Below are 16,237 nucleotides of genomic sequence, written 5' to 3' on the forward strand. Positions count from 1 at the left end.
GTCCAAATGCCCCTAATATGTCAGGTATCCCTTCCCAGTTGCCATTGCTTCGAGAACGGTATCAGCTAGGTCGGGATCCATAGTGGTGCATGCCAGCGCTTCGAGGACTTGCTGCTCGGTGGAAGCCTTGGGACCAGCGGTTTTGGAGGCGATCCATTTATCCAGACGTTCGATGGAGGGCTGGTCGTTTGGCAAGGATGAGGGATTGTCGTCAGCATGCGCATTTGTTTCAGTAATTGGGGTTGGTTGCGGGGTTGGAGAGCCGTTGAACTCGTGTCGGCGATCTAGGATCTGGGGAGGCGTTTGATAATGACTTTCCAAAGTGTCTTGTCGGAATTGAGGGGCGGTTTCAAAGCGGTCATCTGATGCTGAGTTGGTGGTGGTGGTAGATACGGCGCGGCTTGCGGAGGTGGAATTTTCGTTATTACTAGGATAGGGGAAGCGGGATTTTGAATGTGTGCTCGGTTCCCGAATAGATGAGCCGGGAGAGTTTGTTGGCGAAGCCGTAAAAGTCATTGCTCTATCAGGTTGCTGTCTTGCAACTGACGGACATGTCGTTGCTCGAGCGGTGGGTTCGACAGTTTTTCGTTTCCGGCTTTCAGATTCACCCTCAGTGGCAGGAAGATGTGTTGCGCTCCGTCGTCGTTTTCTAATATCTATGCGCTGTTTGTCCAGAGGAGTCAAGTTTTGTTGGCTCCCACTCTCTGAAAAGGACATAAGGTTGTATTTTTCACTATGTTGTTTCTCGGGAGATTTCGCGCGAATTGAAGAAGAGGCAGCAATATCATGGTGAGCTACTGGTAGAGCCTGATGAGAAGCGGTATTTCTAGATTTTCTTGACCAGTATTCTGGCAGAATAACGTCCTGGAAAAAAGATTTCCATTCCGCAACAGATTTGCCGGTCTGTCATAAGTTTTGGTTAGAAAAGTGGAAACAATGCACGATTCATTTTTTTTTTTTGCAGACACCATACATTTTCGGCATACGCCGACCAGGCCTCATCTTCCTTGCCGTCATCAATATTAAGAATATCTTTTATATGACGGAGCAAGTCTTCTTTCTCTTCCTCTGTAAAATGTTTATATCTGTTGCTGCCAGAGCGAGGGGTTCGAGTGTTAGATGTGTCCACTTGCTGCCGTTCGTCAGTCCTGGGTTCTCTTTTAGTTTTGGGGACAGTTGGTTCCGGGGCGACAGGTCGTGGGCGATCTTTGACTTTCTTTAGGTAACGATCGCGCCATGATTGAAATGTATGATGCGAATACTGAATTTATTCATCCTTAACAACTGTAGTATGGACGTATATAAAGGGTCGGGGTGAAAAGTACCTTTTCAGAAAGTTGCTGGTAAATTTTATTTCCTCCTATGTGGCCCCCTTTTTCTTCAAAAGGCTTCACCCAGTCATATAGAATTTGATCATCTCTCGCAGTAAAGGCGGATCGGTAGCTCTTTTGGCGGGTGGTGGTCGACCCAACAGGACGGAAATACCCAACTTGTGGACCAGCGCGGTGGTCTTCTAGGCTCTCCCGTTTCCCGCTCCGGATGGACTTTTCAATATACTGGAAAGAAGTTCTACCGACATGTTATCTAGGTGAACAAAAGCCATATCTTTAGAATGATAGGGTTTACGAACGAGCCAGGAGGGTTGTCCCTTCTCATATGGTCCACAAGAAGTACATCAGCATCTTTCTCTAATAATACTACTTTCCCACCGTTGGCCTAGGGAGTTGTTAATATCACAATAAGTAATAGAGCAATAAAGTGATTTCTGGACAAGCTCACCTGAATCTGCTGTATTATCCATGACCTTGATGGGACGGTTCTTGAAAGCCAAAACTTTGTGTCCTTGAACAAAACGCCGCCAACATCGTGTGTACTAGAGACACCCGAATAGACCACAGTGGGGCTTGTCATATTCGACAAGTGCCTTTTGTAAACAGCCGTCTATGTTAAACGCACCGAGCATAGTTCTAAAGCTTGTATGTTGCTGCCATCCTTTTCCAATTTTATAGGACGCGATTGATGACGGGAGAGTCACGTGGCGATAAGCCGAGGCTATCTACAACAATCCAGCTCGAGTTCGAGGACGAAAAGCAGATTTTCCAGCCTCGAGATGGGCCTTTGAAGGTCGGGGCCTAACGACTGGACAATTTCCACTCGCTTTCCCTTTTGTTAATTTGATTTGTTTCGCTGCGCGACACAGAGCAAGCACCCCGAACAAGATGGGAGCACTGGGAACTGTTGCTGCCGTGGTGTTTGCTTTGTCGTTCGTGACATTCGTTGCTCTGTTTGGGAGACTACCAGCTGTGAGGTATTCGACTTCATTTTATGAGTACCTCTTTATTACGACTCCGAATTCTACTAAGCTGGGTTTATTTTTTTTTTTTTTTTTTAGAAAAACTCCTATTGGCTTGCTGCATCGTATCATCTGGATCCATATCCCCAAGTTTCTGCGCCTGGTCGATGGTGTCTTTTTTGGCTCCCGGGTCTCACGATGGGGAAGCCGTTCTGGACATTATTTAATGTATGAAAACCATCCTGTGATATTGGTATGTATCTATCAAAAACAATAAATTTCATTCTCAGACTTACTCATGGGGCTGTAGATATTCTTCCTTGTGCTGCTGGTCGGCTCCGAAGTTGTATTTGTTCCCGCCATCTGGTCAAGGATCGGGGTATTCCACAAACTATGCATTCCAGTCATTGCTATATTGCCATATTGGCTCTTATATAGTTCTGTTTTTACAACTTCCATTATCACGCGGGAGAACATTGAAGACCACATGCGATCATATCCCTATGATCGAATCTTGTTCCATCCGGGCTATGTCTGCCGAACCTGCCATACTTTGAAGCCTGCTCGAAGTAAGCATTGCAGCATTTGCAATGTATGTGTCTCTAGGCACGATCACCATTGTGTATGGTTGATGAATTGCGTTGGTGAAAACAATTACCGCTACTTTTTAGCACTCCTGCTGTCGATGTTTGTGCTACTGTCCTATGGAACATATTTGGGATACTCGATACTCGACCGGTATTTACAGGACACCTTAGTCCTAAGTTTTCCTACTGCAATGCGCTCTAAGCACTGGGCGGAGGGAATTGAATGGGGAATGTATTTTGAATTATGGGGATATGCAATTGCCGATGATATTGTCGTTGGAGGAGTTTTTTTGCTGGCAATGCTGACTGTACTGCTGCCGCTTGCCATGTTTCTTTACCATGTGTACCTGATCTGGAGCGGTATGACCACCAACGAAAGCGCAAAGTGGGGTGATTGGCGAGATGATATTGCGGATGGACTTGTATTCAAGGCAAGGAAAAGCGAAATATACCCCCAAAAACACCCAGATGCCCACATCGTCGAACCTTACGTTCCGTGGCCAATTCAGGTTGACCAAACCCTGATATTCACGGATGATGGAAATCCCCCAAGGGTCGGGTTTTCTCTAGCTAGGGAATGCAGCTCGATAGTGCAGCCCGGGGACCTGGACGCGATCGCCGATATAAGATGGATGAGATTACAGAGCCTAAAGGATGTGGTGAATATTTACGATCGCGGGTTTTGGGCGAATTTGAGAGACGCCCTGCACCTCCGTCGATGATTTGCTACAGTGAATGGCATACGTGATGATCATGTAATTTAGACAGAAATAACCAGTTAGGGAAATATCACCGGATAGTACTTGATAACTGTTGCAGAGCACTTTATATATTCTTCTTTGAAGCCGGGAAACGGAAGAACCTAGTTCCTCAGATGCCAAGACCGCGAAGCTGCTGGAAGAATTCGGTTCGCATCAAGTAACTTACCCGAAAACTTTTGTTCTTCTTTCTTTTTGGGGGGGTTGGTTGCAGCTGGGATATTTACTCTTCTTTTTGAGGATATAGATCCTCCCGCAGATCTGAAATGTCAACAGCCCAAAGCTTTGGGGCTGCGGAGCGCTCTGCAAACGATGGTGGGCCAAAGTGCACTCCGGCTGAGCTGCTGTTGAGGGTGGTTCTCGCCGGGACTTTGACTCACTATGAGACTCGGGGTATGATTGATGATAAACGGTTAGAGCATATGTTGCTTTCTGGGAAGCAGATTCTTTATAAGAGCCATCAGGAAAGCGAAGTAAGGTATGAAGAAGCCATTTTTCTGCATGTCCCTCATTCAATCCCACTTGAAGATTGGACAATCACTGTGAACGCGGGAATTTTCTGTAGTTTTATTTTTTATTTCTTGTAATTGAAAAAAAAAAAGAAAGAAAGAAAGAAAGAAAATGCACCGTTTGAGTCTTGCTAACTTCAAAATAGGCAGAATCTGGGCTTTTCACCGGCGATATGGCAAGGCCTCACCGACGTCTTGAGCAAAGCCATCCCCGTTCTCGAAACACAATCGTTGGCGGCTCCCGGAAACTGCGAAGAATCGTCCTCCAACCTCATAGCGTATAACTACTTCTCGCTGGTAAAGGATATTGAACGGTTGAACGATCTTTGTACAATTGCGCGCAATCTACTTGCGACGACGAAGAAGGCACAAAACTTGGCTGCTGAGAAGGGTTTTGATCAAAGAATCTTGCTGCTAATTGACACATGCGTCAGAGTTACTGCCAGAGGCTACGATGGCGAAAGCAACGCTAGAAATGAAGAAAGATGGCAAAAAGTTGTTAATCTCTACAAACGGCTACTAATCACTTGCCTCCAGTTCCTCCATAATTTTATCATGCATAACGAACATCGGAAACTTGTGTTGTGGCTTGATCTCTTTGGTTATCATCAAAATGGCGAGTCAAGTATAATAACACCTATGGAGCAGCCGTTGGATGCTGGCGGCTCCCCCCCACAAGGTGTAGCACCAGTTGTAAGAGCGGGGGTACGACTTGTTAGTCCACCCTTGCGCACGATCTACAACCGAAACGCGGAGGATATGTTGCTAGAAACGATTTCAACTTTTCCCAGAGAACCGGCATCGTCGAAAGAGGAAGCGGCTATGATGTTACTGGCCAACGTAAAGGATCACATGGAGAAGCTTCTGGGCCGGAATCTTAAAGAAATCCAACAGATGGGTAAGGATCCAGACCGAGTGACAGAAATCCGTGCTGCGCTTACTGCAATTTTGTCAGCCAAAATGGAAGGCTGGGCAGATTTGAAGGACCGATTCCGTGAAGATGGAACCGCCCTCGTCGAAGAGGAGCCGACCAGGAAAAAGGCGATTCTCAGCATCGATCGGAGTGCTACGACGGGTTATCCACGGACGTGTTGGACCGATTTGCCAGATTTAAAGGAATACGGCGCCATAGCCGCGGTCGACGCACCAGTTACCGCTCAAGACACCGCAATGTCGCGATCCCCCCAGTCAGCTGCAGAGACCTTACAGGAAGCGAAAGACGAGTTGATGGCTAGACTTCAAGAGCCCTCGCCTATCATGGCCAACGGGGAGTTACATTACGAGTCGATGGATGGTAATGGTATTCCACCAGATGATGACTCGCGTAGCCTAGAGGCGGCGGCAGATGGCAGCGTTGACGAGGAAGAAGATGACGAGGATGATGACGACGATTATACAGGTCGACCTGGGGACCAGCAACGTGGCTTACTCACAGATATTCCTCTCGTCCTAGGCCCTGCGGAAATCGAGGCTCTGCCGATGATTATCCAAGCAGGTATTGTTGATAGTTTCGGCCTTAAGGGTGGAGAACGATCGGGGAATAAAAATATGCAGGCGGTCCGCTGCCATATCCTTCTTACCCAGGAGACTGGTAGAAACCTTCTCCGCGAGCTATTGATTTTCATTGCCGCCTGGGACCTTCCAGATGAGGAATTTTACTTTAAGATGATGGTTCAAATCATGGAAGCTGTGCTTAAGAATGGTTTGATGTCTCATGCTTATTCGGATTTCGGGCAAGCAAAGGACATCATCTCGCCCGCCCAGGCTGTAGTAATTAAAATCCTCACGCACATTTTCCGCGCTAAGTATTCACCTCCTAATATCACCTCAGCAACTGAGACACCCACTGGCAGAAGCTCTGTCCCCGTCACAAAGGTTGATGTGTTTACAGTTCGCTACATCTTTACCGTATTCCGGGGCAACATTATCCCTGAAACTTGTGCTCTGATTTATCTCCAAGGTCAAATCCGCGCGGGCCATGCACGTCCTGAGGACTTTCCACTAAACCTTTGGGACATGGAACGTGTGTATGAAGGAGTTTACCAGTTTCTGGAATTCTTCGCCGTCCTCACAGAAAACACCGGCTGGAAAAACCTTCTTGTCCAGTGGGAGATTGTGTACGATCTGACTACCCTTCTCAAAGAGTTGGAGGGAAGTATACCTAAAGGATCACTGAGCTCCATCAATTCCGCCGCCACTGCAGCTTCACGTGCTGCTACCCAATCGCCAAAAGATGCAACAGCGGCGCAAGGTGCAAGCAACGTTCCTGTTGCGGTCGAACGACCGTACGATCCGAACGATCAAGAACCGGCTGATGCGGCAACTGTCAGCCCAGGATCCAGAGCCCACTCTCCTCCCGTAGGCAATGACGACCCATCCGACTTTGAGTGGCGCAACTTAAAGAAGCTGGTAGTTCTCGTCCTCTCCTCGCTCGTATGGCAATGCCCGGAAGTCCAAAACCAGATCCGCAAGTACGGCGGTTTAGAGACTATTCTGGCGTGCACGAATTTCGACGCGCATAACCCGTACATCAAAGAACATGCGGTGCTATGTCTGAAGTTTTTGCTCGAGGGTAATCGCGAAAATCAAAAGGTGATTGAGGAACTGGAAGCGAGAGAGGTTGTTAGTGATGAAGGTGGGGTTCTGGAACAAAAAGGATATGAAGCGGTGATCAACGAAGGGAAGCTGGCGATTCGGACGAAAAGGGATGCGTAGACAGCTGAGGAAACTGAAGGCTCGTCGAATAGATAGATGATATGTGAGCGATACCTTTGGCAAAGAAGTTTGTCGGAACGATTTGAATATGCTGCTGATTATGATGGAGTGAACATTTTGACCGAAAAAAATAAGGTCCATGTTGGATTATTTTGGGGCTGTTGGTTTATGGCGCATTTGATGAGGTGTTTTGGGATCGGCGGAGCATTTTAATTCTTGTTTACTTCATCCGCGGGTAATTAGATATCTGGAGAAATTAGTCCAATCTTGATTCGCGCAAGAGCATATGATTTCCCATACACATACAAGTGGGTAGCATTAACAAATGAATAGAAGAAAACTCATTTATCACTAGGCACTATGCCGACATAATGAAAAAAAAAGAGCCCACATGAGAGACATCCAACCCAAATTTTAACTCCACGCATGGATTTAATTTCAAATAAACATTCAAAAATCCAAATCCAAACCCCAGGAATCCATGGCAACGGTAGACATTCTCCTCTTTTCCATTCCTTAGACATCGAAATATCGGGAAATCATCCCCCATCCCTTCTCACCCTCGCATCCCAATCCCACGGCACCCAGGGCACTCATCCATACATACCATCCCATTCCTCGTCTTCATCTTCACCATCTCCATTCCCACTCCTTTTTTTCTTCAACCGTTCGATTCTCTCGCGCTCGCGCTCACGCTCCTTCTTGCCAAAATCGGTCCGGTCAAGAGGACATGTCCCGCGTAATCGGAGCCAGGGGCGTACGCATTCGAGATCGAAGAGGTGCGAGGTGTGGCAAGGGAGACGGACGACGAGCGGATAGGGATCGTCGAGGAATAGGTTGCTGCAAATGGGGCAGGCCTGTGAGGGTTTCAAGCTGGATGTTGGGACTCGCTCCAGGGCTGGTATGGAATGTGTGGGGTTAGCGAAGATGAGATGGTAATAGGTGGGGGAATGAAAACGAGGAAACGGGGAGCAGAACCACAACGCTGGAGATGTGGTATAGGAGAACGTGATAACAAGTAGTTAATAATAACGGGTAAACATAAAACATACCGTCACAAAACGACTCTCCAACCCCCTCCACCTCCCTTGGCGGCATCTCGGCCTCCCGTAACAAAAGCCCAATCATACTCGACAGCAGTCCCACCCCGCCTGTTGCATCTTCATTTTCCGCGACGTCTCCCAAACCCTCGTCGCGACCATCATGCACCGGGAACCCGTTGTCGCCCGTTTGATGGCGCATGACATTTAAGGCCTCCGCGAGCGATCTGTACGCGGCGCTGATGTCGCCTGGCACGGGCACGGCATATGGTCGCGTGCGGATCTCGCTGGGGTTCGGGGTGATTTCTTGTAGGGTTGCGAAGAACGAGGAGAGGTCAGGGCGGCGGGGCTGGGGGTGGGGGTTGGATGAATCATTGGTGTTGTTGTTGTTGGCGGGGGTAGTAGAATGTTCGACTGTGGGATAGGTAAGCTCTTTGGTCTCATAGTTTTGAAACGAAATGGATTGTTCACTGCTTGTAGAAGTTTGCCCGCGGTGGCGTGGAGAAATTTGTTCGTACCTTCGTATGACATGGCTGGGAGGGGTAATTACTTGTATGGTCGTTTCACACAGCGGATTCCGGTTGATGACAGAGGAGAGAAGTAGTTTGAGATACAAGATAATATTGGCAAGTATACGTAGATTGCATGGGAATTAGTTCTGTTTGCTTTGCGCTGCCGTTGTGGTGGTGGAGACTAGTAGTTATTCATGCTCCTGAGCTCGAGGCAGAAGACTGGTTCACGTCATCCTTCCTGCCTCGATGCGATGAACCCCTGAGCAACTTTTATAGCTAGGTTGATATCAAATAATAACAACAACAATAATAATATCATACATGTGTCTTCACAAACAATATGGATTGTTTTACTCCAAAAGATATAGAAACAAACATATACATTCTCTGAAATTCATCAGTACCATATTTACGTTTCGTTTTTGTGCAAAATCGTGAGCGAAACAGATCAAGGCCAGGCAGTGACACGGGGCAACAATAGATGGATAAAATATCAAACGAACCAAATTTGGCATAAAGAAGCCTCAGTAATTAAAATCTTCATAAATAACTTTCTTCCCCACAAGCCAATTCAGCACTGAAGCCTTCAGACTAGTGCCCGCACACAGGTACCACTCCTCCACCCCAGGAACAACACCCAGGTCAGTCGCCTCCATTCGCCGGCGATAGTGCTGTGCCCCAAAATCATTGATAGCTTCTAAGGAAGTTGCTTCTTCGGCAATGGGATTATTTGCAAATTGAGAGCTAGTTATGAAGAGAGTGGTAGATTTGGGCAGCTCTGGAAAGAGTTTGAAGGTGTCAAGTACAAGCCCTAGATCCCGAGCGGAAACGGACCAGAAAAGATGTAATCTGGAAATATCTATCCCAGGAAGCTGGGCAATGAGCGGAGTAATCCCTATCCCACCAGCAATGTAAGCGAGGGGCGTGGTTGCACCCTCGGCTCCGTCTTTGAAACTGAACTCGCCGGCAAACCCCTTAAGCAGCACTTCTACCCCACTCCGCTCGCTCGATTGGAACATATGCTTTGTAGTGGAGCCGTGCTTCTTGACTGTAATTTCAAATTCGTCGTTGGAGATACCCCTTCCTGGGTATGACGATACGGTGAAAGTGCGGATATAGTCGTCGTTGATGCTGGTGGGATCATCATCTTTCATGTGGCTGTATCCCATATCCAGTTCGCCGGCAAAAGAAAAGGTTGCGTACTGCCCTGGCGTCCACTTTCCGACTTTCGAGGGATCAGATATCTTGAATCGGAATCGACCAATGGTGGGTGTGATGATATCCTTTTTTATAAATGTCGCTGTGGTGGAATTCTCGTCTGAGACCTGAACGGATGGCGCCACCTTTTCAGTGGTTAGGTAACGTACCGGCGGGTTGTATGGAGACGGTTGGCCCGGCTGTCCTCGAAATGGAAGGCCATTTTCAACATACCTCGCGCTGGTTACCGTGACTTTGACAGCTAAATTCGACCGAGGGAGGAGGGCGGCTGCAGCCCTCCCAACCAGAATTTCCGTGGCACCTGTCAAGTAGAGGATATCCCCCGTTTCAAAATCTGGAAATGCATAACCTGCAAGTGGAGTCATCTGCAGATTGCCTAATGTTTGGTAGAGGCGATTGCCAGAGTACTCTGGGTAAGCTATTACAGCCCCGCTGATATCGTTGGAGACTACACGGACGAAACCTGGAGGGCCTCCGCGAATGTTGGTATCCATGGAGTCTTCATGGTAAGATGATATAAATAAGGAATCAGCCCGGCGAAGAAGTTCGATTGCACCCGGGGAAAGTTGTGCTGAGTTTGATATCAGCTTTGGGTTTGGCACAACTGGCGTGATTTGTTTTCGATTAATATATTTCGGGCAATTCCCTATCAATCCAAGTTAGCAAAGATGTATTTACTTGATTGCACCAGGAGATGTTAATCATGTCCTCTATTAACGGGAAGCTTTAGCAGAAGAAAAAAGGTCCCGTAATATCTGGGAAGGCCTAAGAAATAATAGCGGAAGTGTAACTAGTGTTCCTAACTTGCTGTTTCTGTCCCAGGGGGCAAATATATAGGCTCATGGCAGTAACTCACCGAGACTCTGTTCAATTCTAACAACGAGCTGGGCTTGACCAGCATGCATAGGTTCATTCCCTTTCTTATCGAGAGCTGTTGCCTCCAACCCAGTTAGATTTCCCGCGACCATTCTCCCCATCAATTTCACCCTTTTCCTCGCCTCCATGTCCACAGCTAGCCCAGACATCAACCGGCCTTTACCCTCCTCCTTGACCACTTCGCCATTGCGTTTCCCACCATAGAGCGCTTCTACTACAGGGTCATATGTCTTATCAACAAAATTCCTGATACCAATGATAGACTGCGCAACTGGCCCGGCAAGACCAGCTTCTCCACCCCATACAGTCGCCCATGGCCGCCCTTGACTGTCAATGGTGCCTAGAGCGATTAGCGGCGCTCTCTGCACCAGATGTGCGGCGCCAGGGCTCAAGTAAGGAGCGCTGGGATTGAGTTCTTCTGGAGACTGCATCAACTCGTGCATTTTCTTTTCGCCTTCGTGCCATGGTACACTCCCTGCGATGACGAAGGACATGGTATCAAGAGGGGATATCGAGAATATTGAAGAGAGGTGTTCAGGTGCTGAAGTGTTTGAATTGAATCTATATCCTAGTATTTTCGAAGAATTAACGAGATCAACGGCGAAAAGGCGTGTGAAGATGATAAAGATGCCTTTCATCACTCATTGGTGAAAGCACCACCACTTCGAGAGAGCCACCGCGACTGGTTTTCAATCCCCATATGCATGCACAATAGAGTTAAAATGTACAACAGAGACACTGTCTCCTCGTTCTCCTGTTATGGCTTTATAAATCTATCTTGCTTACCAAGCCATTCGGCGGCGATAGTTGGAGAGGGAAAAAAACAGTCATGTTAGGTTTTGACGGCATTGGACATATTTCCATCTTTCCCCTCTGAGTTAGATTTTCTCCACAAAGGGCTGGTTCTTCCGGTTTAATGAGACCTAATTTGAAGGCGTCATCGGCACCACAGTGACAAATCCATAGGCTAGCATCCACGGTTGTCGTGCTGCGGATATCGCCGTCCTTTCCTGTTCTTTTCCAGAGCATGTTGTTATCGTCTGGCTGAAAGTTGGTCGGCGATGGATGATAACTAACCCCTATGGCGGGTTTGTCAGCATCCCACATACTTTCTGTTGTGGGGTTTGGATTGGTTCGTCCCCTCTACTACCAGCATGGCGCTGGTGGTGATTGAGCTCTTTTGCCCCAGTGGCCTAATAGTTAGTTGCTTCCTTGGCCAACTCCTAGCGGGGTATTTCGTCTGTTGAATTCTGCATGATTGGCGAGGTCGTGTAAAATACAACTGTGATCATTGCAGCTCAGTGACAGTATGATGTGAATGTTGAAAAGAAATACTAAAACCTCTATCTGTCTTCAAATGAATCTGATATGATAGTCATTGATTTTACAATTTTCTTATCTGAAAGTGGAGATTCTATAAATATCTTAGTCATTGTCAACTGATTTAGTTAACAAGAGTGTAATACTACAGCTTTATAATAAAATGAATGCTGAAGTTGTTGCAGATGTCATTCATCAAAAACTCATTTTATTGTATGCACAGTCTGTCATCATTCATCATATCAGATAAAAACAGACAATTTATCAGTGCACTCTGAGCTCATATATATCAGTTATTGAAGATTGAATGAAAATTATTGACAGCATATCACTTAGAGATTGATGAAGCTACTGAGGGAATGATACAGACAGTAAAAAACATTCTTTAGAAGTTCTGCTATTACATGCAAGATAATTGAAATGATCTGTTATTATACACTGAAATTGTCATTAACAACTGGTATAACCGAAATTATCATGCGAACGTTGCCTGTCAATTTAGCTGTTCACACCACTGCAAGGAAGACGGAATACCAGAACCTCATATTCAGGAGTAACTAACTCAACGCTTGCCCTGGTGTCTACCATCGGATGGTCTCTCGTCCTCAGCTAACTCCGTCGACAGTCTTGATTTTTTTTCCCGTGCGGACTACTAAAACGACGGTAGTAGCAAAAATCCAGGAACGGCGCCATGACTTCCAACTCTTTGGGTTTCATTTGAAGCCCGTGTGCTGAAATGGTTTTGTCACCTTGGTTTTTCATAGCGGAATGGACGGCCAGTACGAGGATGCTTCCCCTGGCTTTTATGAAGCAACAGCAGCGTCTGGGGAGTTGTGTGCCTGTTTCCAATGCTTACTGTACTTTTAAAGGGTAACCACTAACTACTGCACGTCCACGGTAGGATTGATCTTTGCGCTTCGTGAAACCAGCTCTAGCCGGATTATCGGTTGTCAACCAGCTCACTAAAAATGTGCCTGGCAGCTTGAAGCTGCGTTTAAGTCTGCAGTTTTGGTGACAACCGGCGTTTGTGTGTCGAATTGATTGTGAGCGGCTTAGGAAAAGCAAATATGAAAATGGCGTTTATTTGTAACCTGATCCCCCCGCCGAATCAAATATCACACTCTTAAGCCCTCACCAGAGTGTCATCCCGAAACTCATCGAAATTCGCGCCTCATAACTTCGAATTCCTCAAACTCGGGTTCTCTTCTCTGGATTACTTTACCATTCGCTGAGCTCTAACTCCTCGGGCAACTGTATTTTGCGCTTCGAATATTTGGCGGAAATCGAAGTCTAAGTTCTTCTGGAGTCGCTAGAACTACATACAATAATGGACGGGTGTTTGGCTCCGCTCAACCCGTCGATTGTGCAAGCTCGATAAGCATGAGCATAGTGCGTGGCATATAGGTGAAATCAGTGAGGCGGTAACTCACCAAGAGCCCCTGGAGGTGGCGGCTGATACCTTGTGGAAGTCGCTGGAACATTGTCGGTTTCTGCGGTCTGGTCCTTGGCCTTGACTCCTCTACCGCATCTGATCTCCTGGTATACTTGGACTCAGATCGGTCTACTTCATGTGGAGGACTGTGTCAAACTGAAGCCAGCCTTGAAACCCGATTACCCCTTGCACCATCTGGTTATTCGGATGAGGGAGCTTGTTATGAGGCAGTTTCTAAGGTTTATTCTTCCTCATTGTCACCTTCGACGGTAGCATTCTTGATTCATGCGTTTATTCCAATGCATAAAGCTCGGTTGATTGGTTTCAAGTTCAGGGGAGTCATACGACTCATGCTCTCATGGCAATGAGTTGGTAGATATAAAAGAGGGAGGCATGAGACGATGTCGTCCCTTTTCCATCATTTCACCTTGAACGAACAGGACCGTATAGTTAACTCAGTCTTTCAAGCAGTTTTATATTTCATTTCCTCATTTCATTCGCCATTTCAAGCCTCCTCTTCTTAGCTTGCCGCTCAATCTGCCATTATCTCATATATTTCGATCACCTCTTTTCCAAAATGACTAAGTCTATTTTAAATTGCCGCCTCTTTACCGTTTTCCTCCTTTCCAACCGTGAGTGGCAATAATCAAGGCTTTGTATCAAGAACCTCTACAGATCGCTAACCTTTATCTATTCTCGCTGTAGTGTTCATCCTTGCCCTCGGTCAGGGCAAACAGTTCATCACAGGCCCTTGCACAAGCGACGCTGACTGCGCTTCTGGATGCTGTGGGTTTAACTCTGGTGTTTGCGCAGGTCCCGTTGTTGCGCAAGAACGTGATGGTGGGTGCGGGTTCGGCGATGCCCAGCCGAACGATAACGCAGCTGTCGCCTTCCGCGACCAAGGATCTGGCAACAACGGAGCCCAAGGCAACAACGGAGGCAATAACGTCAACAACAACGTTGCCGGTGCCTCAGGGCAAGGCGGAGTCTCCCCCGGAACACAATTCATCACAGGCCCATGCACAAGCGATGCAGACTGCGCGTCTGGCTGCTGCGGGTTCAACTCTGGTGTTTGCGCCGGTCCCGTCGTCGCGCAGGAACGTGACGGTGGCTGTGGATTTGGCGATGCGCAGCCCAATGACGATGCCGCGCGGGCGCTGCAGGGAAAGAGGAGGAGCGTGGCATTTAACGCCTAAACGGGTGTCTGGAGGCTTCCACTTTGTTTATACTATTGTGATGGGCTGTTCTTGGTATTTGGGCCCAAGACGTTGTTCTATGGATGAACCTGTACAATACTTCCTTTTTGTACTTGTCAGTTGTATATGAGTCCACGGGTGGACTTTTGGGTTTTCCCTTTAGGCTCTGGTAGTCAGAAAGGGAACTCTCCATTAGATAATTAAATATCGGGATACGTTATGACGCGGGCGTATATCGTCAGAGATTTTCTGTAAATAAGTTAACAAGTTTGATATACGGGTTTTTTTTTTTTTTTTTTTTTCCCTTAGGTTTTTTCTTTTTCTTTTCCTTCAACTTTTGCTTTTGGTTTTCGTTGTGCTCTTTTCCTGTCTGGGTTGCATGTTCAGTTTTCATCGGTAACTATTGCATCCGAAATATTCATGATTCGCAAAGGACTATATATTGGTTCGTCATTTGCCTTGGGATCTCAAGACATTGGCAATCCCAATCCAATATATCAAGTTCAAGCAGTCATTACGCGAATACACAATCCGAGGTTAAAAGAGGTGGGTGAATGTGAGTGGGCAAACAAATTTTTTCTCTCTCTTTTTCTCCTCTCTCTTTCTCTCACACACGAGTCTCTTAGGATGGCTACTGGTACTAGTTACTCATGCTCCTGGCCTACCAGAATAGGTAACATGACTGGGTAGCGTAGTTCACTACTAAGGCTCCAAAGCAGTTTCGAAAACAAGTGCGATGCAGCAAATGTGCGCAGATCCACTGATGAGCTGGCTATCTGAGGTTAGAGGATAAAGCAACGCTGACCGATCATGCCTTCGGTCACCTTCATAGCTCCCACTGATGAGAGACCAGCCTGCTTGGCGGTTCATTCCGCATTCTCCTCATCGCCAGACCCAACAGATTCCAAATGGCTTCGCTGCGTTCATCGCATCAGCTCAGCAGCCACCCTCTCTGACGTGCATCAAGCATCAACCACCAGATCTGGCGGCGGGATGGCGCTCGGCTGGCACCAGCCATCGCCCAGACACTGCCAAGCAAGGATCAAAAACGCCTCTGAGCTCATGGGATCGGCGGTCCTGCATGCGGGCAAGCTCTGGAATTCTTCGGCCTGAAAGAACTCTGCTTTCGACAACAGCCGTTGGCCTCGTATTTTAAGACACGCTGGTCAGCCTGCAGCTTCGGGGACTTGACACTAAGACATGTCCAATCTCCAACTGACTGCTGATCATCGGCCGTAGAGCCGTCGTATCTCAGGCAATGGCCCGTATTGCACGAAGGGTTGAAAATAGAAAATGATATTCCTCGTTTTTGACGGGTTTGGTGTCAGAGCATGTTTGCACAATGCACAATGCCTTGACATCCGGCAGTCTCCAGCTTTGACTGCAGCCAGCTCACTGGCTCAGAATTTTTGCACACCACCGTTCTGATAGGGCAAGCTGACAGAAATTTTTGATAGCGGGGTTGCTGGAGCACGAAAAGCGCAGCACAGCTTGTGAGGGATAAAGCATTATGAGATGGGTGCCAGCGTGTTCCAAGATGGCCTCAGCCAATTGGTTCCACAGGTCCCTTCCACAGGTCGCGGGAGCTCACATCTATCTAACCCGAGCTTTTCACGAGCTTCCCTCAGTCATACATGCGTTTGAGGGCGTGATATTGATCTAAGATCGAAATACCCAATTATTTGACATTGCTGAAATGCCACTACCGCTGCTTGACTTCAGCTTCTCTGAGACATTTCAACTTTCCTTCCCTGTGCATACGAACGGAACTCGATTAATGA

The 16,237-nt window shown here is 47.3% G+C and overlaps 8 protein-coding genes across 8 annotated transcripts; 3 read left to right on the top strand and 5 right to left on the bottom strand.

The window, feature by feature from the left end:
* Positions 1-12: 12 nt before the first annotated feature.
* On the bottom strand, positions 13-1,911 carry HCAG_05701 (predicted protein; the record flags this gene model as incomplete). Its single annotated transcript, XM_001538046.1, has 5 exons — positions 13-903; positions 974-1,132; positions 1,326-1,569; positions 1,631-1,716; positions 1,780-1,911. The coding sequence occupies 5 exons, from the start codon at positions 1,909-1,911 to the stop codon at positions 13-15; spliced, it is 1,512 nt and encodes a 503-aa protein (XP_001538096.1).
* A 601-nt stretch (positions 1,912-2,512) lies between these two features.
* HCAG_05702 (predicted protein) lies at positions 2,513-2,912 on the bottom strand (the record flags this gene model as incomplete). The annotated part of the gene is made up of 3 exons (XM_001538047.1): positions 2,513-2,535; positions 2,590-2,703; positions 2,846-2,912. The coding sequence occupies 3 exons, from the start codon at positions 2,910-2,912 to the stop codon at positions 2,513-2,515; spliced, it is 204 nt and encodes a 67-aa protein (XP_001538097.1).
* A 159-nt stretch (positions 2,913-3,071) lies between these two features.
* HCAG_05703 (predicted protein) lies at positions 3,072-3,602 on the top strand (the record flags this gene model as incomplete). Its single annotated transcript, XM_001538048.1, has 1 exon — positions 3,072-3,602. One exon carries the CDS (start codon positions 3,072-3,074, stop codon positions 3,600-3,602), a length of 531 nt encoding a protein of 176 aa, XP_001538098.1.
* A 302-nt stretch (positions 3,603-3,904) lies between these two features.
* On the top strand, positions 3,905-6,862 carry HCAG_05704 (conserved hypothetical protein; the record flags this gene model as incomplete). The annotated part of the gene is made up of 2 exons (XM_001538049.1): positions 3,905-4,116; positions 4,294-6,862. The coding sequence occupies 2 exons, from the start codon at positions 3,905-3,907 to the stop codon at positions 6,860-6,862; spliced, it is 2,781 nt and encodes a 926-aa protein (XP_001538099.1).
* A 593-nt stretch (positions 6,863-7,455) lies between these two features.
* HCAG_05705 (conserved hypothetical protein) lies at positions 7,456-8,433 on the bottom strand (the record flags this gene model as incomplete). The annotated part of the gene is made up of 3 exons (XM_001538050.1): positions 7,456-7,760; positions 7,915-8,316; positions 8,421-8,433. The coding sequence occupies 3 exons, from the start codon at positions 8,431-8,433 to the stop codon at positions 7,456-7,458; spliced, it is 720 nt and encodes a 239-aa protein (XP_001538100.1).
* Positions 8,434-8,938: 505 nt separating this feature from the next.
* On the bottom strand, positions 8,939-11,002 carry HCAG_05706 (predicted protein; the record flags this gene model as incomplete). The annotated part of the gene is made up of 3 exons (XM_001538051.1): positions 8,939-9,739; positions 9,782-10,278; positions 10,489-11,002. 3 exons carry the CDS (start codon positions 11,000-11,002, stop codon positions 8,939-8,941), a joined length of 1,812 nt encoding a protein of 603 aa, XP_001538101.1.
* A 429-nt stretch (positions 11,003-11,431) lies between these two features.
* On the bottom strand, positions 11,432-13,536 carry HCAG_05707 (predicted protein; the record flags this gene model as incomplete). The annotated part of the gene is made up of 7 exons (XM_001538052.1): positions 11,432-11,587; positions 11,618-11,668; positions 11,897-11,922; positions 12,391-12,409; positions 12,711-12,790; positions 13,259-13,364; positions 13,522-13,536. The coding sequence occupies 7 exons, from the start codon at positions 13,534-13,536 to the stop codon at positions 11,432-11,434; spliced, it is 453 nt and encodes a 150-aa protein (XP_001538102.1).
* Positions 13,537-13,837: 301 nt separating this feature from the next.
* Positions 13,838-14,456, top strand: HCAG_05708 (predicted protein; the record flags this gene model as incomplete). Its single annotated transcript, XM_001538053.1, has 2 exons — positions 13,838-13,892; positions 13,966-14,456. The coding sequence occupies 2 exons, from the start codon at positions 13,838-13,840 to the stop codon at positions 14,454-14,456; spliced, it is 546 nt and encodes a 181-aa protein (XP_001538103.1).
* Between the last annotated feature and the right edge of the window lie 1,781 nt (positions 14,457-16,237).

This window comes from Histoplasma capsulatum, genomic scaffold (genome assembly GCF_000149585.1).
Source record: "Histoplasma capsulatum NAm1 scaffold_7 genomic scaffold, whole genome shotgun sequence".
NCBI lineage: Eukaryota > Fungi > Ascomycota > Eurotiomycetes > Onygenales > Ajellomycetaceae > Histoplasma > Histoplasma mississippiense.